The 26,587-nt window shown below is 44.0% G+C and overlaps 1 protein-coding gene across 1 annotated transcript in view; it reads left to right on the top strand.

The window, feature by feature from the left end:
* LOC106613480 (adhesion G protein-coupled receptor D2) overlaps nucleotides 1-26,587 on the top strand; it is a 149,178-nt gene that overhangs the window by 96,477 nt on the left and 26,114 nt on the right. The window contains exon 19 of the mRNA XM_014215752.3: nucleotides 4,460-4,539. Within this exon, the coding sequence (XP_014071227.3) occupies nucleotides 4,460-4,539 (80 nt within the window). The remainder of the gene's footprint in view (nucleotides 1-4,459; nucleotides 4,540-26,587) is intronic.

The following is a 26,587-nucleotide window of genomic DNA, read 5'->3' as shown; positions in this document are numbered from 1 at the left end:
TTAAAATCTGTTTACCTCGGCCAGACGGCTGCCTGTGTGTGTGCGTACCTGTCTGTCTGTCTGTCTGTCTGTCTGTCTGTCTGTCTGTCTGTCTGTCTGTCTGTCTGTCTGTCTGTCTGTCTGTCTGTCTGTCTGTCTGTCTGTCTGTCTGTCTGTCTGTCTGTCTGTCTGTCTGTCTGTCTGTCTGTCTGTCTGTCTGTCTGTCTGTCTGTCTGTCTGTCTGTCTGTCTGTCTGTCTGTGTGTGTGTGTGTGTGTGTGTGTGTGTGTACAGTATGTGTGAGATGGTGTTTGTGTTTGTTCGTGCGTGCGTGTGTGTGCTGTTTCTTAGCTCCCAGCATTACATCCAGCTCACTGTTATGTTAGCAGATCCCAGGCGGCAGTTCTAAGGCTGAATAGTGCAGTGTGTGTGTGCTTGTGTGTTTAGGAGCAATACCACAATTAAGATAAAACAAAAGACACAACATAGTGAAACTCAGACATTCTCACTGATTGCTATGGTTGTTGTTGGACACCAGCTAAACTCTCTTTAAGTACTGACTGATCCCTCCCCAAGCAAAGGGTAAGAGAGAATATCCCCCTTCCCTATCCCCCCTTCTTCATCCCATCCTCCCCTCCTCTAAAGAGGTCTGACACCTTAGAATGATGAACCCCTTAAATCCACTGACCTTTCTCATGTGGACTTCATCCCCCCCCCCCCCCCACACTCTCTCCGTGTAGATGAGACAGAGACAGATTAAGATATTTCTGATGGGGAGCGATTTGAGCGCAACACGCTAAATTAATTCTGGTGGAAGCCAGCTCACCTACTATTACTGACGCAGGGCCACTTTGAGACCATGACAACTATGAGAGAGGAGAGGAGTTGACAGGCCGTGAGTGTGCGTGGGTGTAGGTGTGTGTGTGTGGAAGTGTGATTACTTTGCAAGAATAATGTGTTACATTTACTGTATCAGATGCAGTCTCAGTTGCAGTTATAATATTCCTATTTAAAGGCTTTTTTGGGGGTTTGCTTAAGACAGCATACAATTATATGTGATGATGGACTTTTGGGCTCATATGGGCTTCTGAATATCAAAATTTTCTCCATTATTATAAGAGCATAATTAGTCATTCGGAGCTGACAGCCTCGTGTGTGTGTCTGTGTGTCTGTGTGTGTGTGTGTGTTTAATTTAGGAAATAATTAATGATTACTTTGCCCCATTACATAGTTTATTAGGCATTGCATATTACAGTATCCTGATATTAGGAACACCTTCCTAATATTGAGTTGCACCCCCTTCTGCCCTCAGAACAGTCTTAATTTGTCAGGGCATGGACTCTACAATGTGTCGAAAGTGTTCCACAGGGATGCTGGCCCATGTTGAATCTAATGCATCCCACAGGTGTTTCAAGTTGGCTGGATGTCCTTTGGCTGGTGGACCATTGTTGATACACACGGGAAACTGTTGAGCGTGAAAAACCCAGCAACATTGCAGTTCTTGACACACTCAAACTGGTGCGTTTGGCACCTAATACCATACCACTTTAAAGGCACTTAAATATTTTGTCTTGCCCATTCACCTTCTGAATGGCACACATACACAATCCATGACTAAAGGCTTATAAATCCTTCTTTAACCTGTCTCCTCCCCTTCATCTACACTGATTGAAGTGTATTTTACAGGTGACATCAATCATTTATTTATTTAACCAGGAAAACCCTTTGAGACCCAGAGTCTCTTTTTCAAGGGAGACCTGGCCTAGAAGGCAGCAACAATCATTACATTACATAATTAAAACATACAACAATACAATACAAGTCAACAACATGATCCAGCCTAAAAAAAAGCATTTACACTCTTCTGTAACAGAGTCAGGGATCATAGCTTTCTCCTGGATTCACCTGGTCAGTCTATGTCATGTTTTGTACACTCAGTGTGTGCATTACTGTTTCAGCTGTCCATGCTCTGATTGGCTCCAATGACCACCATTGGGTCATCCCTTGTGTTTGGTCTGGTCCATTCTGATTGGTCAGTTTAGAATTGATTAGTCAGACATTTGAGTCCGAGATAAAACTTTTTTAGTTGCAGACAACCTTTTGACATCTCAGTTTACACAAAACACACTAGAATAAGCTATCTATGAAAACTTTGGAGTACATGATAAAAAACACTGACAAAAGCATAGTCTAAAACTACTGGTCCTGAGTTGTGTATCATGTATATTGTATCTTATTTTTGCTTGGATATATCTGTTAATACATTTGATTCCCTGCATTCTGTAATTCACAGATTATTGTGGTTGACAATTATTTTCCACAATTTCAGAAGATGTGCCGTTCACTTAGGATTATCTGTACCACATACCCTGTAAAATATGTTACCTTTTGACAATTTTTGCAAATATTTTTAAATAGGAAAGAATCTCCTTCTCTACTTGTAATACCCCAGGGAGTGCCACATATTTTCTTCCCCAAACAGTCCAAGTGGTTCCATGTTTAGTACGTTTGTTAAGTGGTGTGAACAGAGACGTGGGACCGCAGAGGCCTTCGTCGTGGTGGAACTATGCCTGTTGATTTTGCATGCTACGGTTCCCATGGCATTACAGTGAGAAGTATAGGAGTATTATACAAGTATACTGTATGACATTCCACAAATGTGTGTGTATGTGGGTTGCTCCAAATTGCTTCAAAAATACTTTTTATGGAAGGACAAGAACCAAAATATCCAGGGATGGATAATAATGTGCAAACTGAATTGAAAAGAAGTTGTTACTTTGTGTCGCTTCAATAGAGGTTAACGGCAGTCCAAATCAGATAGTATAGATAAGAGAGTGTGTGCTGAAATAGAAGTGAGCCGGAATCGAACCATGCTCTCAGTGGTGTTTCAGTGATGTGGTCAACAGTGATCATTTCCTCATAAATACACTTTCCTGTTTGTAATTTAATTCACTCTTGGAATGAAATGTCCCAACCACATGTTCCTCCATAATATAGGGCCCTATAAAATCTGCGTTGCCATGAACGCGTATAGAATCACGGAATCCAGACATTAAAACAGAATTCAACAATATTCCAAAATGTATTGAACTTAGTAGGAAAACTACTAAATGCATTGAACTTGTTAGAAAATTCATTAAATTGCCCAAGATTTTCATAATACCTGAACATTATGCATCAGTGATTCGTATTTTCCTTCAACATCCTGAAGAGTGAGTGCGCGTTTGTCTACCACTGTGTAGCCATTAACAATGATTCTAGTGTAATGACAACTGTCTTCTCAATTAAATGTTAACTACAAGTAGGTAGTGCCTGGCAGAATGATATTATGATTATTTGCATCAACCCAGTGTCCACTCTGCAATCACATGAGCGCTACAGAAACGTTGCTAATGAAACAATAGTATCTGGCTGGGGTGACTACAGACAAAAATAAATAAAAAATAATCCCAGACCTCAAAAGTGGTCTCCTGATGTGGTTTAAAATATTGCTGTGGACATACAAAATCCAATGTGGTTGTTTTTTATAGGGCCCTAATAATTCAACCCTCGATGTACTTTAAATTCAACATTCAATTTACCTCAATCAATCACCCCAACTACCTCGTACCCCAGTACACTGACTCAGTACCGGTACTCCTGTATATAGCCTCCTTATTTTATTGTGTTACAATTTTATTTTTTATCTATTCATAAATGTTCTTACTTTTTAACTGCATTGTTGGACAAGTACTCATAAGCAAGCATTTAATGGTAAAGTCTACACTTATTGTATTCGGCGCATGCGACAAATAACATTTGATTTTATTTGATTTAAAGCTATTTCTTGACGCCTAAATCAATGAAAAGTGAACACAGTAACTGTTTAATATCAAAATGCATTTCTGTTTTAATTGGCAAATTTTTTGTTGTATTACAATATTGTTAAATAACAAGGATGTAAAAATGACACTCACAGTTATCTCATCGAAATGATCTATGTTGAGACAAATTAAGGAAATTGTGTTAATTTAGAAACGGTTTATAGGATAAAAAAATTGGGACGTCTTCATTACTTATTTACTGTTGTATTACTTTTTACAGCATAGAACAGGGGTAGGCAACACTGGTTCTCGAGTGCCACAGGCACTTCATGTTTTTGGTTTAACTAACCTGGAAGACCAGGTGTATTCGATTCAGGCAATCACTGAATTAGGTGTGGTGCCTAGTTGGAACAAAATCGTACTTGCGGCACTCCAGGAACAGGGTTGCCTATCCCTGGCGTAGACTGAAAGAACAGTTATTGGGAGCGGTGACGTTTTTTTATCATTTTAATTTCATCTTATCTTTTTACTTATCAAATCACTGTGTTAATTGTAATACTCCTATATATTAGATAACACATGTTTTCAACCCTCCTTGGCTGAGTGATGTGAGAGGTAGGTGAACCAGGGCTGGTGAACCAGACAAACTGACAGTGTGTGTGTGTCTGTTTCCTTCAGGTCAGCTGTCCATTCCTTGTGTCCCAAAGAGGCTAAAGGATTCCCACAGTCATGCTACAGGTGCCTTGATCCCCAGAATGGTAATAACACACATACTGTACACATACACATATACACATTCAGTGCATTCCGAAAGTATTCAGACCCCTTCAGTTTTTCCACATTTTGTTACGTTACAGCCTTATTCTAAAATTGATAAAAAATATTTGTTTTACTCATCAATCTACACACCCCATAATGGCAAAGCAAAAACAGGTTTATAGAAATGTTTGTAAAAAAAAGAAATGTAATAAAAAAACATATTTACATAACAGTTCAGACCCTTTGATATGAGACTCGGAATTGAGCTCAGGTGCATCCTGTTTCCATTGATCATCCATGAGATGATTCTACAACATGATTGGAGTCCACCTGTGGTAAATTCCATTGATTGGACAAGATTTGGAAAAGTACACACCTGTCTATAAGGTCCCACAGTTGACAGTACATGTCAGAGCAAAAACCAAGTCATGAGGTGGAATTGTCTGTAGAACTCTGAGACAGGATTGTGTCGAGGCACAGCATTGAAGGTCCTCAAGAACATAGTGGCTTTCATAATTCTTAAATGGAGGACTTTGGAACCACCAAGACTCTTCCTAGAGCTGGCTGCCTGGCCAAACTGAGCAATCGGGGGAGAAGGGCCTTGGTCAGTGAGGTGACCAAGAACCCGATGGTCACTCTGACAGAGCTCCAGAGTTCCTCTGTGGAGATGGGAGAACCTTTCAGAAGGACAACATCTCTGTAGCACTCCACTAATCAGGTCTTTATGGTAGAGTAGCCAGACGGAAACCACTCCTCAGTAAAAGGCACATGACAGCCCACTTGAAGTTTGCCAAAAGGTCCCTAAAGGACTCTCAGACCATGAGAAACAAGATTTTCTGGTCTGATGAAACCAAGATTGAACTATTTGGCCTGAATGTCAAGCATCATGTCTGGAGGAAACATTTACATTTACATTTAAGTCATTTAGCAGACGCTGTTATCCAGAGCGACTTACAAATTGGTGCATTCACCTTATGATATCCAGTGGAACAACCACTTTACAATAGTGCATCTAAATCTTTTAAGGGGGGGGGGGGGGGTTAGAAGGATTACTTTATCCTATCCTAGGTATTCCTTAAAGAGGTGGGGTTTCAGGTGTCTCCGGAAGGTGGTGATTGACTCCGCTGTCCTGGCGTCGTGAGGGAGCTTGTTCCACCATTGGGGTGCCAGAGCAGCGAACAGTTCTGATTGGGCTGGGTTGGAACTGTGCTTCCTCAGAGGTAGGGGGGCCAGCAGGCCAGAGGTGGATGAACGCAGTGCCCTTGTTTGGGTGTAGGGCCTGATCAGAGCCTGAAGGTATGGAGGTGCCGTTCCCTTCACAGCTCCGTAGGCAATCACCATGGTCTTGTAGCGGATGCGAGCTTCAACTGGAAGCCAGTGGAGAGAGCGGAGGAGCGGGGTGACGTGAGAGAACTTGGGAAGGTTGAACACCAGACGGGCTGCGGCGTTCTGGATGAGTTGTAGGGGTTTAATGGCACAGGCAGGGAGCCCAGCCAACAGCGAGTTGCAGTAATCCAGACGGGAGATGACAAGTGCCTGGATTAGGACCTGCGCCGCTTCCTGTGTGAGGCAGGGTCGTACTCTGCGAATGTTGTAGAGCATGAACCTACAGGATCGGGTCACCGCCTTGATGTTAGTGGAGAACGACAGGGTGTTGTCCAGGATCACGCCAAGGTTCTTAGCACTCTGGGAGGAGGACACAAGGGAGTTGTCAACCGTGATGGCGAGATCATGGAACGGGCAGTCCTTCCCCGGGAGGAAGAGCAGCTCCGTCTTGCCGAGGTGAAACATGGCACCATCCCTACGGTGAAGTATGGTGGTGGCAGCATCATGTTGTGGGGATGTTTTTCAGCGTCAGGGACTGGGAGACTAGTCAGGATCAAGGGAAAGATGAAACCCTAGACCCACTCCAATTTGCATACCGCCCAAACAGATCCACAGATGATGCAATCTCTATTGCACTCCACACTGCCCTTTCCCACCTGGACAAAAGGAAAACTTAGGTTAGAATGCTATTCATTGACTACAGCTCAGCGTTCAACACCATAGTACCCTCAAAGCTCATCACTAAGCTAAGGATCCTGGGACTAAACACCTCCCTCTGCAACTAGATCTTGGACTTCCTGACAGGCCGCACCCAGGTGGTGAGGGTAGGTAGCAACACATCTGCCATGCTGATCCTCAACACTGGAGCTCCACAGGGGTGCGTGCTCAGTCCCCTCCTGTACTCCCTGTTCACCCACGACTGCATGGCCAGGCACGACTCCAACACCATCATTAAGTTTGGAGACGTCACAACAGTGGTAGGCCTGATCACAGACAACGATCCCGTAGCCAAGACCAAGGAGATGATTGTGGACTACAGGAAAAGGAGGACCGAGCACGCCCCCATTCTCATCGACAGGGCTGTAGTGGAGCAGGTTGAGAGCTTCAAGTTCCTCGGTGTCCACATCAACAACAAACTAGAATGGTCCAAACACACCAAGACAGTCGTGAAGAGGGCACGACAAAGCCTATTCCCCCTTAGAAAACTAAAAAGATTTGCCATGGGTCCTGAGATTCTCATAAAGTTCTACAGCTGCAACATCGAGAGCATCCTGACTGGTTGCATCACTGCCTGGTACGGCAATTGCTCGGCCTCTGACCGCAAGGCACTACAGAGGGTAGTGCGTATGGCCCAGTACATCACTGGGGCTAAGCTGCCTGCCATCCAGGACCTCTCTACACCAGGCGGTGTCAGAGGAAGGCCCTAAAAATTGTCAAAGACCCCAGCCACCCTAGTCATAGACTGTTCTCTCTACTACCGCATGGCAAACGGTACCGGAGTGCCAAGTCTAGGACAAAAAGCTTCTCAACAGTTTTTACCCCCAAGCCATAAGACTCCTGAACAGGTAATCAAATGGCTACCCGGACTATTTGCATTGTGTGCCCCCCAACCCCCCCCCCCCCCCCCCCAACCCTCTTTTTACGCTGCTGCTACTCTCTGTTTATCATATATGCATAGTCTCTTTAACTATACATTCATGTACATACTACCTCAATTGGGCCGACCAACCAGTGCTCCCGCACATTGGCTAACCGGGCTATCTGCATTGTGGCCCATCACCCACCAACCCCTCTTTTACGCTACTGCTACTCTCTGTTCATCGTATATGCATAGTCACTTTAACCATATCTACATGTACATACTACCTCAATTAGCCTGACTAACCGGTGTCTGTATGTTGCCTCGCTACTTTTATAGCCTCGCTACTGTATATAGCCTGTCTTTTTACTGTTGTTTTATTTCTTTTCTTTATTGTTCACCTAACACCTTTTTTGCACTATTGGTTAGAGCCTGTAAGTAAGTATCTCACTATAAGGTCTACACCTGTTGTATTCGGTGCACGTGACAAATTAACTTTCATTTGATTTGATGAATGGAGCAAAGTACAGAGAGATCATTGATGAAAACCTGCTCCAGAGCATTCAGGACCTCAGACTGGGGCATAGGTTCACCTTCCAATAAGACAACTACCCTAAGCACACAGCCTAGGCAACGCAGGAGTGGCTACGGGGAAGTCTCTGAATGTCCATGAGTGGCCCAGACAGAGCCCAGACTTGAACCCGATCGAACATCTCTGGAGAGACCTGAAAATAGCTGTGCAGCAACGCTCCCCATCCAACTTGACAGAGCTTGAGAGGATCTGCAGAGAAGTAGCATCATACCAAAGAACACTCAAGGCTGTAATCGCTGCCAAAGGTGCTTCAACAAAGTACTGGATAAAATATGTGAATACTTATGTAAATATGATATTTCAGTCTGTTTTTTTTGTGAGAAATTTGCTACATTTTCTACAAGCCTGTTTTTGCTTTGTCATTATGGGGTATTGTGTGTAGATTGATAAGTAAAAATAAAACAATTTTATCAATTTTAGAATAAGGCTGTAATGTAACAAAATGTGGAAAAAGTCAATGGAATGACACAAAGTTCGTCGTCTGAGGAGGAGAAATCATCGGACCAATATGCAGAGGTTAAGGTGCTCATCTTCTTTTTATTTAGAAGGGAAAAGAATACTCATACAAAACAAATGACGAAAAACAGTCCTGTAAGGTGCTCAGACTATACGAGGAAACAACCACCCAGAAAAACAAGTGAAAACAAACACACTTAAATATGGCCTCCAATCAGAGAAAACAACAAACAGCTGCCTCTGATTGGAGGTCATTGACAAAACTAACATAGACATAAAAAAACTAGAAAACCCACATAGAAATAGAAAACATAGAACATCAACCAAAAACCCCGAAACACACTAAACAAACACCCCCTGCTACGCCCTGACCAAACTACAATAACAAACAACCCCTTTTACTGGTCAGGACGTGACAGTACCCCCCCCCCCCCCCCCCCCTCCCAAAGGGGGTCTGCACCGAAACACAAACACCCCACAAAAATAACCCCAAACTTGAAGGGAGGGTGGCTACCGTCACCGACGGCTCCCGTGCTACACCCCCCCCCCCCAATCCTCCAACTACGGAGGTGGCTCAGGCTCTGGCTTTAGTCCCCATCCTAACCTGCCCACCCCCTTTGAAGGCTCATGGCTGTAGACCACTGCTGAAGGCTCTGGGCTAAGGTGCGTCGCTGGAGAGCTCGGGCTGAGGTGTGTCGCTGGAGACCTCGGGCTGAGGCGTGTCGCTGGAGACCTCGGGCTGAGGCGTGTCGCTGGAGACCTCGGGCTGAGGCTCGTCGCTGGAGACCTCGGGCTGAGGCTCGTCGCTGGAGACCTCGGGCTGAGGCGCGACGCTGGATACCTCGGGCTGAGGCGCGTCGCTGGAGACCTCGGGCTGAGGCGCGTCGCTGGAGACCTCGGGCTGAGGCGCGTGTCTGGAGACCTCGGGCTGAGGCGCGTCTCTGGAGTATCAGGGCTGAGGAGCGTCTCTGGAGACTCAGGGCTGAGGAGCGTCTCTGGAGATTCAGGGCTGAGGAGCGTCTCTGGAGACTCAGAGCTGAGGAGCGTCTCTGGAGACTCTGGGATGAGGAGCGCCTCTGAAGACTCTGGGATGAGGAGCGTCTCTGGAGACTCTGGGATGAGGAGCGTCTCTGGAGACTCTGGGATGAGGAGCATCTCTGGAGACTCAGGGATGAGGAGCGTCTCTGGAGACTCAGGGATGAGGAGCGTCTCTGGAGACTCAGGGATGAGGAGCGTCTCTGGAGACTCAGGGATGAGGAGCGTCTCTGGAGACTCAGGGATGAGGAGCGTCTCTGCAGGCTCCGGACTGTGGGCCGTCTCTGCAGGCTCCGGACTGTGGGCGGTCTCTGCCGGCTCCGGACTGTGGGCGGTCTCTGCCGGCTCCGGACTGTGTGCCGTCTCTGCCGGCTCCGGACTGTGGGCCGTCTCTGTCGGCTCCAGACTGTAGGACGTTGCCGGAAGCACTGGACGGGGAACTGTCGCCGGAAGCTCTAGACGGGGCACTGTCACCGGAAGCTCTGGACGGGGCACTGTCGCCGGAAGCTCTGGCCGGGGAACTGTCGCCGGAAGCTTTGGACGGGGAATTGTCGCCGGAAGCTCTGGACGGGGAACTGTCGTCGGAAGCTCTGGATGGGGAACTGTCGCCGGAGGCAGGCGCACTAAAGGCCTGGTGCGTGGGGCTGGCTTTGGAGGTGTCAGAACCGTAACACGCACCACAGGGCTAGTGCGAGGAGCAGGAACTGGATACACTGGGCCATGAATATGCACTGGAGGTCTGGAGTGCACAGCCTGCACAACCTGTTCTGGCTGGATAGTAACTGTAGCCCTGCACGGGCGGAGTGCTGGCACAGGGCGAACTGGGCTCTGCTGTGGCATGATGGTTGCCGTGCATAGAGCAGGCGCAGGGTAGCCTGGGCCTAGGAGACGCACTGGTGGCCAGATGTGTTGTGCCGGCGCACTTCTCCCTGGCTGGATTCCCACTCTAGCACGGCACTTATGGGGGGCTGGTATCATCCGTACCGGACTGTGCGTGCGGATGGGCGAGACCGTGCGCACTTCCGCATAGCACGGTGCTCTCACCGCCAAACGCTCCCCATAATAAGCACGAGGAGTTGGTTCAGGCCTATTGCCTGACTTACTCCAACTTCCCGTGTGCCCCCCCAAAACAAATTTTTGGGGCTGCCTCCTCACCTTCTGAAATGGAGGATATAATGCCTCGTACCTCCGACGCTCAGCCTTTGCTGCCTCCAGCTCCTCCTTTGGGCGCCGGTACTCCCCAACCTGGTGCCATGGTCCTTTTCCATCCATTATTTCTTCCCATGTCCACGACTCTAAATAGCTCCTCTGTTGCTCCTTCCTCCGCTGCTTGGTCCTCTTATGGTGGGTGGTTTTGTCACAAAGTTCGTCGTCTGAGGAGGAGAAATCATCGGACCAATATGCAGCGGTTAAGGTGCTCATCTTCTTTATATTTAGAAGGGAAAAGAATACTCATACAAAACAAACGACGAAAAACAGTCCCGTATAAGGTGCTCAGACTATATGAGGAAACAACCACCCACAAAAACAAGTGAAAACAAACACACTTAAATATGACCTCCAATCAGAGAACACAACAAACAGTTGCCTCTGATTGGAGGTCATTGACAAAACGAACATAGACATAAAAAACTAGAAAACCCACATAGAAATAGAAAACATAGAACATCAACCAAAACCCCCGAAACACACTAAACAAACACCCCCTGCCACGCCCTGACCAAACTACAATAACAAACAACCCCTTTTACTGGTCAGGACGTGACAAGGGGTCTGAACACTTTCCGAATGCACTGTACATACACACCACTGTTAGATCTGTCACTCCCTCTGGGCGTTTTGGGCTTTCTAAAAGGCTAAAAACTGGAGGTCAGGCTGTGGCATTTGACCTTTGAACCCAAGACAAAAACCGCTTGAGGTCCAGTCCAGGTGATTACTATAGAGCGCTACTGTATTCAGGGCAGCCCAGTAATGTTTTAGTCTCCCCCTCGGCCCCTTTCCCTCCCTCCTGTCCTCCCCTACTAATTCCCCACAACCTCCCCCAATATTTTCATGTCTCCTCTTCTCTCTCTCCCTTTCCTTCCCTCCTGCCTGTCCTCCCCTACTCAATCCCCACCACTTTTACCATATTTCAGGTCCTCCCCATGTCTGCCTCTCCCTCTCTCTGTCTCCCCCTTCTTTTCCCCCTGGTCTCTGACCCTACTAGTAGGTTTCCCATGTCCTCCCCCTTTCTCCCTCCACCTGTCTCCCATGTCTTCCTCTGTCTACTGTCTCCCCCTTTCCCTCCCTTCTCTCTGCTGTTGTCTGATCCTACCGGTGGTCCTCAGTCAGCACAGCAAGCCTCTGTGCTGGAGGTCAGTGTGAGGCCTAATGTAAGGTGAATAACTTGGGGCTAAATAGCTAAGACCCAACTGGTGTATGTACAGAGCAGTACAGGGGACATATGTATCAAGCGTCTCAGAGTAGTAGTGCTGATCTAGGATCAGGTCCACTCTGTCCATATAATCTTATTCCTTTTGACCTAAAAGGCAATACCGATCATAAATCAGCACTCCTACTCTGAGAATCTTGATACTTATGGCCCCAGAGAACAGGCCATCTACTTTGACTCAGGCATTTACTTTTGGTCCTCAGTACTGAAGCAAGCAAGTTGTTTTAACTTCCCTTTAAGTTCTGACTGACTGGGGCAAGGATCACCTAGTAGATTCAGCCGCAGGCCAATGTTTTTCTTCAGTGGATGGTCCGGGGGACGGAAAATAATTACAAATCATTTGTAGACTGCAAATAAACTGCAAGAAGCCCAAACAGATATAACATTTGACTAAAACACAATCATTTCAAACCTTTCTTACGTTTGTATACGATCACATATCTCTATTATGCGTGGGAATACGGGAACAGATTTCCACATTTCAAATCACTTGGAGCTGATTTCTCTGTGTTTTTAGAATCTTTTATGTCCAACAATGAAAATTCACAACAACAACAACAAAGAATATATGATTTTTTGGCTCAGAAAACTTGTGAGACCAAATAAAACTACCCACTGGCCGCCAGTTGGGAGACCCTGGACTAGGGCATGCCGTGTGGGATGCCTCCACATACATGACAGCATATCAAATACACACTGGTTGCCTCCTAAATAGCACCATATGTAGTGCACTACATAGGGAATCGGGTGCCCATTTCAGCAGACACCGATGTAATGTTGTGAAAACAGATCAAACAAATGAAACTACAAACAATGAGGCAAAAGTGGCAGTTTGATTTGAATATAGATTGTGATAGTTACAGGGAGGAATAAAGATGACAGAGCCCACATCAGACATACTGTACCACTGTACTATAGGCCCCCTGGTGGACAGTGGGGGGAGAGCATCAGTAGTCACATCACTGTCTTTCATCCCTTGCTAACCCAGTGTGTTTGCGTGTGTGTCCTGTGGATAGTGCTGTGTGTGTTTCTAGCTGATTGTGCAGTGTAGGTGTGTGCATGTCCAGGGCAGCGTAGAAACGGTTACTGTCCCATTTCTGATATGATCATGCTTGACTTTGGCCCCTTTGCTCTGTTTGGTTTGGTTTTCATTTGGGTGGTCCTCTCGATCCATGTGAAGTGTGTATGGCTGTTTGAACTTGTCTGTTTCTCTGTGGGGCATGGCGTGACCTGAAACCATATACTTAAGTACACACAATTAAGTTCACACCAGAGGTTACATGGGGAAATAGGCTCTTTCCCAGAGGTGTGAATCAGTTCAACCTGTATACAAGAGCCAGAGGCTTCTCACCACTCATGGTTCAAGGTTAAGAACTTCTTGGGTTGGAAAAGAGGCGGGTCTGAGACCTGGTTGGCTGTCCCCGTGGAGATGGTGCCTTGACAAGCAGAATTGTCCATTCAGATATCGTGTTCTAGGATTTGTTCTGATCAGCTGTGGTGAAAATATCCCACTGTGCAGAAATGTCCAGAGTGTTTTCATAGTTTACATTGCCAAGAGTGGGTAAAGTAACTGCCACAATAAAGGAAACACGAATGTAAAGTTGGGCCCCCACGAGCCACCAGAACAGCTTCAATGCACCTTGGCATAGATTCTACACGTGTCTAGAACTCTATTGGAGGGTTGCAATACCATTCTTCCACGAGAAATTTCATAATTTGGTGTTTTGTTGATGGAAAACACTCAGGCACCGCTCCCGAATCTCTGGTTTGAGATATGGTGACTGAGACACAGACAAACAAACACAAAACCCCATAGGGTCCTTTGAGACCACTCTTTCAAAGTCACTTACTCTAGTATGGTATGTAAAATAATGGGCGACTGGGCATCTCTCTAAGCATGATGGGAGGTTAATTGCTAAATTAACTCAGGAACTACACCTGTGTAGAAGCACCTGCTTTCAATATACACTACTCAAAAAAATAAAGGGAACACTTAAACAACACAATGTAACTCCAAGTCAATCACACTTCTGTGAAATCAAACTGTCCACTTAGGAAGCAACACTGATTGACAATAAATGTCACATGCTGTTGTGCAAATGGAATAGACAACAGGTGGAAATAATAGGCAATTAGCAAGACACCCCCAATAAAGGAGTGGTTCTGCAGGTGGGGACCACAGACCACTTCTCAGTTCCTATGCTTCCTGGCTGATGTTTTGGTCACTTTTGAATGCTGGCGGTGCTTTCACTCTAGTGGTAGCATGAGACGGAGTCTACAACCCACACAAGTGGCTCAGGTAGTGCAGCTCATCCAGGATGGCACATCAATACGAGCTGTGGCAAGAAGGTTTGCTGTGTCTGTCAGCGTAGTGTCCAGAGCATGGAGGCGCTACCAAGAGACAGGCCAGTACATCAGGAGACGTGGAGGAGGCCGTAGGAGGGCAACAACCCAGCAGCAGGACCGCTACCTCCGCCTTTGTGCAAGGAGGAGCAGGAGAAGCACTGCCAGAGCCCTGCAAAATGACCTCCAGCAGGCCACAAATGTGCATGTGTCTGCTCAAACGGTCAGAAACAGACTCCATGAGGGTGGTATGAGGGCCCGACGTCCACAGGTGGGGGTTGTGCTTACAGCCCAACACCGTGCAGGACGTTTGGCATTTGCCAGAGAACACCAAGATTGGCAAATTCGCCACTGGCGCCCTGTGCTCTTCACAGATGAAAGCAGGTTCACACTGAGCACGTGACAGACGTGACAGAGTCTGGAGACGCCGTGGAGAACGTTCTGCTGCCTGCAACATCCTCCAGCATGACCGGTTTGGCGGTGGGTCAGTCATGGTGTGGCATTTCTTTGGGGGGCCACAGGTAGCCTTACTGCCATTAGGTACCGAGATGAGATCCTCAGACCCCTTGTGAGACCATATGCTGGTGCGGTTGGCCCTGGGTTCCTCCTAATGCAAGACAATGCTAGACCTCATGTGGCTGGAGTGTGTCAGCAGTTCCTGCAAGAGGAAGGCATTGATGCTACGGACTGGCCCGCCCGTTCCCCAGACCTGAATCCAATTGAGCACATCTGGGACATCATGTCTTGCTCCATCCACCAACGTCACATTGCACCACAGACTGTCCAGGAGTTGATGGATGCTTTAGTCCAGGTCTGGAAGGAGATCCCTCAGGAGACCATCCGCCACCTCATCAGGAGCATGCCCAGGCATTGTAGGGAGGTCATGCAGGCACGTGGAGGCCACACACACTACTGAGCCTCATTTTGACTTGTTTTAAGGACATTACATCAAAGTTGGATCAGCCTGTAGTGTGGTTTTCCACTTTAATTTTGAGTGTGACTCCAAATCCAGACCTCCATGGGTTGATAAATTGGATTTCCGTTGATTATTTTTGTGTGATTTTGTTGTCAGCACATTCAACTATGTAAAGAAAAAAGTATTTAATAAGATTATTTCTTTCATTCAGATCTAGGATGTGTTGTTTAAGTGTTCCCTTTATTTTTTGGAGCAGTATACTTTGTAACCCTCATTTACTCAAGTGTTTCCTTTACTTTGGCAGTTACCTGCATATACAGTGCATCCGAAGGTATTCAGACCTTTTTCCACATTTTGTTACATTACAGCCTTATACTGAAATGTATTAAATACACACAATACACCGTAATGACAACTCAAAAAACGTTTTTTAGACATTTCTGCAAATATATTAAATATATAAACTGAAATATCACATTTAGACCCTTTACTCAGTACTTTGTTGTAGCACATTTGGCAGCGATTACAGCCTCAAGTCTTTTTGGGTATGACGCTACAAGCTTGGCACACCTGTATTTGGGGAGTTTCTCCCATTGTTCTCTGCAGATCATCTCAAGCTCTGTCAGGTTGGATGGGGAGCGTCACTGCACAGCTATTTTCAGGTCTCTCCAGAGATGTTCGATCGGGTTCAAGTCCGGACTCTGGCTGGGCTACTCAAGTACATTCAAAGATTTCCCCAAAGCCACTCCTGCTTTGTCTTGGCTGTGTGCTTAGGGTCGTTGTCCTGATGGAAAGTGAACCTATGCCCCAGTCTGAGGTCCTGAGTGCTCTGGAGCAGGTTTTCATCAAGGATCTTTCTGTACTTTGCTCCATTCATCTTTCCCTCGATCCTGACTAGTCTCCCAGTCCTTCCACTGAAAAACATCCCCACAGCATGATGCTGCCACCCCCAAGCTTCACCGTAGGAATGGGGACAGCTTTCCTCCAGACGTGACGCTTGGAATTCAGGCCAAATAGTTCAATCTTGGTTTCATCAGACCAGAGAATCTTGTTTCTCATGGTCTGAGAGTCCTTTAGGTGCCTTTTGGCAAACTCCAAGCAGGCTTTCATGTGCCTTTTACTGAGGAGTGGCTTCCGTCTGGCCACTCTACCTTAAAGGCCTGATTGGTGGAGTGCTGCAGAGATAGTTGTCTTTCTGGAAGATTCTTCCATCTCCACAGAGGAACTCTAAAGCTCTGTCAAAGTGACCATCAGGTTCTTGGTCACCTCCTTGACCACGGCCCTTCTCCCCCGATTGCTCAGGTTGGCCGGGAGGCCAGCTCTAGAAAGAGTCTTGGTGGTTCCAAACTTCTTCCATTTAAGAATGATGGAGTCCACTGTGTTCCTGGCGACCTTCAATGCTGCAGAAATATTTTGGATCTGTTGCCTCGACACAATCCTGTCTCTGAGCTCTATGGACAATTCCTTCGACCTCATGGCTTGGTTTTTACTCTAACATGTACTGTCAACTGTGGGACCTTATATAGACAGGTGTGTGCCTTTCCAAATCATGTTCAATCAACTTAATTAATTTACTTGTTTTTTGCTTTGTCACTTTGGGGTATTGTGTGTAAATTGTTGAAGAAAAAAAACATTATTTAATCCAGTCTAGAATAAGGCTGTAACGTAACAAAATTTGTAAAAAGGGAAGTGGTCTGAATACTTTCCGAATGCACTGTACATGCAAAGACAAATGCGTGCGTGCGTGCGTGCGTGCGTGCACACACACACACACACATAAATCCTGCTTTGATATGGTGCACCTCACATAGAATGAATTTGTCATTTATTTAGTTTTGGTGCATCCACACGTGACGAGTGTTGACCAGCAACGTGATTACGATCTTCCCAATGTACGCTCGTACAATGTCATGCAGTAATGCTGTATTATGTCATGTAATTTCCCCCCCCCAACCATTTTGGGACAGTAGGAGGTGTCTTCAAAAAGACAAACAAAATAAATAAATATGATTATGTACACTACATTACCAAAAGTATGTGGACACCTGCTTGTCGAACATCTCATTCCAAAATCATGGGCATTAATATGGATTTGATAACCACTTTGCTGCTATAACAGCCTCCACTTTTCTGGGAAGGCTTTCAACTAGATGTTGGTACATTGCTGCAGGGACTTGCTTCCATTGAGCCACGAGCATTAGTGAGGTCGGGCACTGATATTGGGTGATTAGGCCTGTTTCGCAGTCTGCGTACCAATTCATCTCAAAGGTGTTCGATGGGGTTGAGATCAGGGCTCTGTGTAGGTCAGTTAAGTTCTTCCACACCGATCTCGACAAACCATTTCTGTATGGACCATGCTTTGTGCACAGGGCACCGCTGAAACAGGAAAGGGCCTTTCCCAAACGGTTGCCACAAAGTTGGAAGCACAGAATTGTCTAGAATGTCATTGTATGCTGTAGTGTTAAGCTTTCCCTTCACTGGAGCTAAGGGGCCTAGCCTAAACCATGAAAAACAGCCCCAGACCGTTATTCCTCCTCCACCAAACTTCACATTTGGCACTCTGCATTCGGGCAGGTAGCGTTCTACTAGCATCCGCCAAACCCAGATTCGTCTGTCGGACTGCCAGATGGTGAAGCGTGACTCATAACTCCAGAGAATGCGTTTCCACGGCTCCAGAGTCCAATGGTGGCGAGCTTTACACCACTCCAGCTGACGCATGGCATTGCGCATGGTGATCTTAGGCTTGTGTGTGGCTACTTGGCCATGGAAACCCATTTCATGAAGCTCCAGACGAACAGTTCTTGTGCTGACGTTGCTTTCATAGGCAGTTTGGAACTCGGTAGTGAGTCTTGCAACCGATGACAGACGATTTTTACACGCTTCAGCACTCAACGGTCCGGTTCTGTGAGCTTCCGTGGCCTAGCACTTCACGGCTGAGCCGTTGTTGCTCCTAGACGTTTCCACTTCACAATAACAGCACTTACAGTGACCGTGGCAGCTCTAGTAGGGCAGAAATTTGACGAACTGATTTGTTGGAAACGTGCCATCCTATGACGGTACCACATTGAATGTCACTGAGCTCTTCAGTAAGGCCATTCTACTGCCAATGTTTGTCTATGGAGATTGCATGGCTATGTGGTCTATTTGATTCATCTGTCAGCAACGGGTGTGGCTGAAATATCTAAATCCATTAATTCAAAGGGGTTTTCACATACTTTTGTATCTATAGTGTATGTATATATTAGCCTTGAACATGATTGTTAACTACCAGTTGTTTAAGGCTACAAGATATGGCATTCTTCCCAGAATCAGTACACCCATTCCCCCAAAAAGTCAAATAAAATAAATATGATTGATTTGTCAATAAAATCTTACACATTAGCCTAACTGTAAGTTTCTCTGGATAAAAGTGTCTGCTAACTGACAAATGTTTTTATGTAAACTGTATTCAGAAAGTATTCACACCCCCTTGACGTTTTCCTCATTTGTTGTTTTTCAGTCTGAATTTAAAATGGATTAAATAAACACTTTGGATGGTGTATCAATACACAGAGTCACTACAAAGATAAAGGAGTCCTTCCTAACTCAGTTGCCGGAGAGGAAGGTAACCGCTCAGGGATTTTCACCATGAGTCCAATGGTGACTGTAAAACAGATAGGAGAAAACTGAGGGTGGATCAACAACATTGTAGTTACTCCACAATACTAACCTACATGACAGAGTGAAAAGAAAGAAGCCTGTAAAGAACCAAAATATTCCACACAAATATTCCAAAACATACATCCTGTTAGCAACAAGGCACTAAAGTAATAGTGCAAAAATATGGCAAAGCAATTCACTTTTTGTCCTGAATACAAAGTGTTATGGTTGGGGCAAATCCAATACAACGTATTACTGATTACCACTCTCCATATTTTCAATTATAGTGGTGGCTGCATCATGTTATGGGTATGCTTGTAATCGTTAAGGACTGGGGAGTTTTTCAGGATAAACATAAATGGAATGGAGCTAAGCACAGGCAAAATCCTAGAGGAAAACATTTTTTCATTCTGCTTTCCACCAGACACTGTGAGATGAATTTACCTTTTGGCAGGACAATAGCCTAAAACACAAGACCAAATATACACTGGAGTTGCTTACCAAGAAGACAGTGAATGTTCCTGATTGGCCGAGTTCCAGTTTTGACTTAAACCTGATATGGATAGGGGGCAGTATTTTCACAGCCGGATGAAAAAACGTACACGATTTAAACTGGTTACCACTCTTGCCCAGAATGAGAATATGCATATTATTAGTAGATTTGGATAGAAAACACTCTGAAGTTTCTAAAACTGTTTGAATGGTGTCTGTTAGTATAACAGAACTCATATAGCAGGCAAAAACCTGAGAAAAAGTAAACCAGTATTGGAGGATCTGAGAATTGTAGTTCTTCTTTCTAGTCCCTTTCGAAACTACAGTATCTGTGGTGTTACGTTGCACTTTCTAAGGCTTCCATTGGCTGTCTAAAGCCTTCAGAAAGGGGTTTGAGCCTTCTCCTGTCACTGGGCAGAGTATAGGAGCTCAGTTACTGAGTGGTCTGCCTGGCAACAAAGGGATTGGATATGCGAGCTTGCTGTTTTTTCTTTTTCTCCTTGAATGAATACGCTATTGTCCGGTTGGAATATTATCGCAATTTTACGTAAAAAATACCATAAAAATTGATTTTAAACAGCGTTTGACATGCTTCTAAGTAAGGTAATGGAACATTTTGACTTTTTGTGTCTTGAATTGCACTCGCGCGTTAGCCTTTGGATAGTGACCTGAACGCACGAACAAAACGGAGGTATTTGGACATAACTATGGATTATTTCGAACAAAAACAAAATTTATTGTGGAAGTAGCAGTCCTGGGAGTGCATTCTGACGAAGATCAGCAAAGGTAAGAGCATATTTCTAATATTAATTCTGAGTTTAGGTTGCCCCGAACTTGGCGGGTGTCTGAATAGCTCGCCGTGATGGCGAGCTATGTACTCAGAATATTGAAAAATGTGCTTTCTCCGTAAAGCTATTTTAAAATCTGACACAGCGGTTGCATAAAGGAGTTCTGTATCTATAATTATTAAAATAATTGTTATGTATTTTGTCAACGTTTATGATGAGTATTTTTGTAAATTCACCGGAAGTTTTTGGTGGGAATACATTTTCTGAACATCACGCGCCAATGTAAAATGCTGTTTTTGGATATAAATATGAACTTGATTGAACAAAACATGATGAAGATCGTCAAAGGTTAGTGCTTCATTTAGCTGTGTTTTGGGTTTTTGTGACATATATGCTTGCTTGGAAAAAAGCTGTGTGGTTATTTTGGTCTATGTACTCTCCTAACATAATCTAATGTTTTGCTTTCGCTGTAAAGCCTTTTTGAAATTGGACAATGTGGTTGGATTAAGGAGAAGTGTATCTTTAAAATGGTGTAAAATAGTCGTATGTTTGATAAATTGAATTTATTGGATTTTTGAGGTTTTGTGTTTCGCGCCACGCTGTTCCATTGGATATTGGCTATTATTGGATTTAAATCTGCTTGAAAATCTGTGGCAAGACCTGAAAATGGTCAGCAACCAATTTGACAGAACTTGAAGAATTTTGAAAGTAATAATGGGCAAATGTTGTACAATCCAGGTGTGGAAAACTCTTAGAGACTAACCTACAATGACTTACAGCTGTAATTGCTGCCAAAGGTGTTTCTACATCTGCGTTGCTTGCTGTTTGGGGTTTTAGACTGGGTTTCTCTATAAGCACTTTGTTGATGTAAAAAGGGCTTTATAAATAATTTTGATTGATACTAACATGTATTGTCCTGGGGTTGAATACTTATCAAATCAAGATATATTAATATTTCATTTTTCATGAATTATTTTACAAATGTTAGAATTTTTCTTCCAAGTTTGACATTACAATGTATTTTGTGTAGATTGTTGACAAAAATGTAAATCAAATTGATTTTAATCCCACTTTGTAACACAACAAAATGTGGAAAAAGTCAAGGGAGTGAATACTTTCTGAAGGCACTGTGTAGACCTTTTTTAAGAACCTGTAAGCTACAGTTTTTGATTTGAACTACAGTAGATGGACTCGTATCTGCAGGGAGTCGACATTACTTTTATTTTTCTCTACGGTGGCTCTTCTTTTTGTCCAGCTTCTGTGCACAGTTGTATGTATGTTTGCGTAAATATCTCTACTCTCACTGATATCGTTGTCCCTATCAAACCAGTACAGCTGATGTACCTCCCCCCTGCCTGTCTGTTAATTGGACAAGTGGTCCGACACTGAGCAGCGGCCCTTCTGTGAGACGTCACACGCGATAGGGACCCCCTTGGCAGCCCAGGTGGCCCCTCCATTCAGACACAGCCAGGGGCCGGGTCCCACGGGGCCTCCCTGGCCCCCCACTTGTCAGTCACGAGGGCAGCTTGTCAATCACTAGTGCTTGAGCTTCCTGTTTTAGCCCGGGTGCTGTGACACATCCTGGCAGGGGGTGACTGGTGTCATTCTGTCAAATGTGTGTGTGTGTGGGGGGGGGGGGAGCACACTCTCTCCCTTTGGGATGTCTTCTGCTCTCTAAGGCTGGTGACTCCGCAGCAGAGGCAGGGCCCCAGTTCCTGTTTTACCTCACACACCTGCAGGCTGCCGTTAGTGCAGAGGTCACACGTGCCATAATCCAACCTCATTAAGAGCCCTCTAAGAGCCGGGGGGAAAGAACGTACAATTGCCTATCACCAGATAACTCACCGCTGAGTGTGAAGGCAGCCATTTTTCACATGCAGCCATATTTAAGACTCAAACGCACCCCTGTGACCTCAGGGTTTCAACAGCAATTAAAACCGGCTTTTCACGTCTTTAGTGCCACACCGGCTCTGGTACAGGGCTCATGCTCCCTACTGTATCTCCAACTCTGCCAACTGACAGACCCATGCATGTACACACACACACACACACTCCACAGACATCTATGCCCATCTTCAAAGAAGAGTTCAGGATGTGTGTTTGCGGTAGCTAAATGAACTAACAAATTGTAGCTAAATTAATGAACTGTAGCTAATAAACTGTAGCTAAATTAGCAAATTGTAGCTAACAAACTAGCTAAATGAACTAACTGTAGTTAAGTTTTATTTTGATAGGTAAAGTGTGGGCATGGCTGGAACATTCCAACCATTGTCTGGTCTCTGTCAGGCCCTGTCTATTGTAGATACGCCATTGTAAGGTTATTTTCAAAATATTTAGCCGTAGGGACAACAACCAAAAACAGAAAGCCGTTGAGGTGAAGTGCAGACAGACTCATCTTTCTCACCCTTAATTAAACCACTGTAGCGAGGGCCATTGTTTAACTCCAACAATTGTCATTGAATTAAAAGTGTCGGTGTCTTTTGTTCTGGCGATGTATGCTGCTGTCAGGGGTCCTGTCGTTAATGTGCCATCACCACACATCATATTAGACACCGCCGCTGATGTTATTTCCTCTGTGTGTGTGTGTGTGTGTGGTGTGTGTGTGTGTGTGTGTGTGTGTGTGTGTGTGTGTGTGTGTGTGTGTGTGTGTGTGTGTGTGTGTGTGTGTGTGTGTGTGTGTGTGTGTGTGTGTCCTACATATACCTCAGCAGGAGAGGAAGAGTGGAAGAGTATTACGGTGCGAGACGGTCATGTCATCCAACATCTGAGAGACCTGGGGTTCTGTGATACATATGCACACACACACACACACACACAAGTATATATCGTATACATATACACACGCAGGCTCGCACAGACACAAACACTTATACTTGAGAGACCCACGTCCCGTTTCCTTGCAGTTGCCTAACAGGAATGGAGATTTTTAAAAATCTTTTATTGCGTCACTATTGTTGGATTCAGATGTTTTATTGCAAATGAAAAAGATGAAACAGTTACCTCTACTTTTTCTGTGAATGAGCAGTCTTTGCATTTTGGATTTGGGTGTGGCACTATACAGCATAGTGACTAACATGTCCTGGAGCCTGCAAGGCTTCAGTGAATGGGTGTTGGCCAGGCAGATAGTATGACAGACAGGAAAGGATCATCCCGGAGTCACCACAACTATTATCACTTAGTGTCCACAAGGTAGAGAGGGTCACAGTGCCTTCAGAAAGTATTCACAACTTTTGACTTTTTCAAAATGTTGTTGTGTTACAGTCTGAATTTAAAATGGATTAAATTGAGATAGTTTTTTGTCATTGGCCTCCACACAATACCCCATAATGTCAAATTGGAATTATGTTTTTTTATTTTTATGTCACATAATAAGTTGCATGGACTCTTGTATGCAATAATAGTGTTTAACAGAATTTTTAATAACTAACTTGACAGAGCTTGAAGAATTTTAAAAATTATAATGTGAAAATATTGAACAATCCAGGTGTGCAAAGTTCTTAGACTTACCCAGAAAGACACAGCTGTAATCACTGCCAAGGGTGATTCTAACATGTTGACTCAGGGTGTTGAGTATTAATCTGATCAAGATATATTACCTTTTCAAAGTACAAACAATATCAAAAATGTAAATGAAATCCATTTGAATCCCACTTTGTAACACAACAAAATGTGGAAAAGTAAAGGGTGTGAATAGTTTCTGAAGGTACTGAAGGCATTATATTCGCTCTCTCTCTTTCTGACACACACACACACACACACAGATGTTCTCTCTTTCTCGCACACATACACATACCCTACAGCCCCTCTCCTCTCTCTCTCTCTGGCACATACACAGATAACAACAACATCCCTCCTCCCCCGGGCTCTCTTACGTACACACTAACACACACTAGTGATATGTTCACTGAGGTGACATTTCCGGGCGGGGGGGGGGGGGGGGGGGACAGAGGATGACACCCGTGTCCACCCCTGCTTGAGAGGAAGTGCATATCAGAACACAACAGGAAAGACCGAAAAGAAAAACAAGCTGACATCTTTTTGGACATTAAATCACTTCCTTTAGGGCCCTGCGACTGACCCCTTAAGCGGGTTTACCGCCGGGCATCCTCTTGCAGGGCTAGGGATCGATCGTTGTGTGTGTGCTGTCTTACACAATTTTTTTGGGGTGGGGAGGTAGATCAGCTTCAATATTGCAGATAGATTGTGGCTTCTATCAGTGTTATTGTCTGCATCATTTCCAAATCTCCATATATTTTCTCCATATATTATTTTGTAAATATATATATATATATATATATAGAATGTTAAATATATATATTTTTCCATATACACTGCTTTCGGAAAGTATTCAATCCCTTTACTTTTTCCACATTTTTCCACATATAAAAAATTCAGTCTACACATAATACCCAATAATGACAGCGAAACAGGTTTTTGGAAATGATACCTTATTTACATTTCAAAAACATATTTTTGCTTTGTCAATATGGTGTATTGTGTGTAGATTGATGACGAATTTAATCAATTTTAGAATAAGGCTGTCTGAATACTTTCCGAATTCACTGTATTTTCCTTCTTTATTACCCTACCACCCCTCCCCTAATTGGAGTAAACTAATAGACAAAAATACATAGGCTTGCATTTCCAGCTTATACATACTACATACATTTCACGGGAATTATATTTTACATGATCTATCTTTTGCTTGTTTTTAAGTCACAGCCTTCAGCTCCCCTTAAACCCTCCTAGCTATCTCTGAAGACCATCCAGTTTTGATTTCTAGCTGCCGTATATTTTTCTACTGTGATGTTTCAAAAAGGTTCTGATGCTTTCTATCCTCATAGTTTCTACAGATAGTAAATTAAAGAACAACACGTTTGCTAAGATCATATTGTTGATCGATTGACTATGACTTTTCAAAACACCCAGCATGTTACGTTCGTTGTTTGAAGGATTGGACCAAGGTGCAGCGTGGTAGGCGTACATCTTCATTTATTAACTGAACACCGAAAAACCAACAGAATACAAACGAAACGTAAAGTTCTGGGCTGCTCACAGGCAGCTAACCAAAAACAAGATCCCACAAACAACAGGTGGGAAAAGGCTGCCTAAATATGATCCCCAATCAGAGACAACGATAGACAGCTGCCTCTGATTGGGAACTATATCAGGCCAACATAGAAATACAAAAACTTGAGTACCCACCCTAGTCACACCCTAACCAAAATAAAGAATAAAAAGGCTCTCTAAGGTCAGGGCCTGACACAGCAGTGCTATTTATAGAGTTAGCTCCAAGTAATTATTGCAATTTTTCAGCCATTCCTGAACTTGCGACCGAAAACAAGTTAGCAAAACAAGATCTAATGATTCTGTCTCTTCGCAATAACATCTGCAGCGCTGGGATGGTTGTATCCCCCATATATATAAACATTCTATTGGTTGCAAGAATTTTGTATAATAATTTAAATGGAAAAACTTTGAAGTTTTGAATCCGACGTCGTTTTGTATATCAGTTCATAAACCATGTGACATGGAATCGGTATATCAAAAATATCCTCCCAACTATTTTGCGACCTGTGTGGCTCAGCTGTACATTTTTTCGTCCTTAAATTAAACTAGTATACTTTTTGTATGTATCACAATTTTCTTCAGACAATTTTGGTCTTTAATGCAGGGCCAACAGACAAGTTACCTTATATTCTCCCCTTTCCTCCAGTTTTAGGGTAATGCTGCAATCAGTTGCATGTTTGACAAAACTCCATCAGTCCTATTTATGATATAATTTACAAAGATGATGCTGTTTTCTAAAAAATATCTAAAAAAAGTATCTATTTTTTAATCAATTAGTATATTTGAGTTTAACCATAATATTTGTTTTGGCTTTTCTTGTGGATTAAACTCAAATTGCAATAAGCTTTCTATTGCTTGTTTCAAAAATAATAGAAGCCCTGGATTTCTAGCCCCTTCATATTATTTTTTGATCTGATTTTAATAGCTAACATTTCGATGGCCATAATAAATGCATATGCCGATAGTGGACAACCTTGTTTTACTCCTGGTGACAATTGAATACTTTCTGAGAAGTAGACATTATTTACTATACATAACTTTAACTCATTGTATAAGAGATTCTCCAAAATTAAAATAGTCCACGCATTTGTATATAAATTCCAGTCGTACTTTATCAAAGGCGTTTTTAAAGTCAGCTATGAATACCAGGCCTAGTTTCACAGATTTTTTTTATAATCTTCTATTGTATTATTATCTCCAATGTGTCATCCATGTAAAAAAAAAGAACTGCCTGATTAGGATGAATAATATCCAACAATACCTTTTTAATTCTATGCGCTATGCATTTTGTTCGAATTTTGGCATCACAACACTAAAGTGTAAGGGGTCTCCAGTTTTTTAGGTGGACTGGATCTTTATATTTACCACCTTGGTCCTGTT

The sequence above is a fragment of the Salmo salar genome, chromosome 10 (assembly GCF_965601325.2).
Source record: "Salmo salar chromosome 10, fSalSal1, whole genome shotgun sequence".
In the NCBI taxonomy this organism is placed as follows: domain Eukaryota; kingdom Metazoa; phylum Chordata; class Actinopteri; order Salmoniformes; family Salmonidae; genus Salmo; species Salmo salar.
This window is presented reverse-complemented; position numbering and strand designations above follow the sequence as displayed.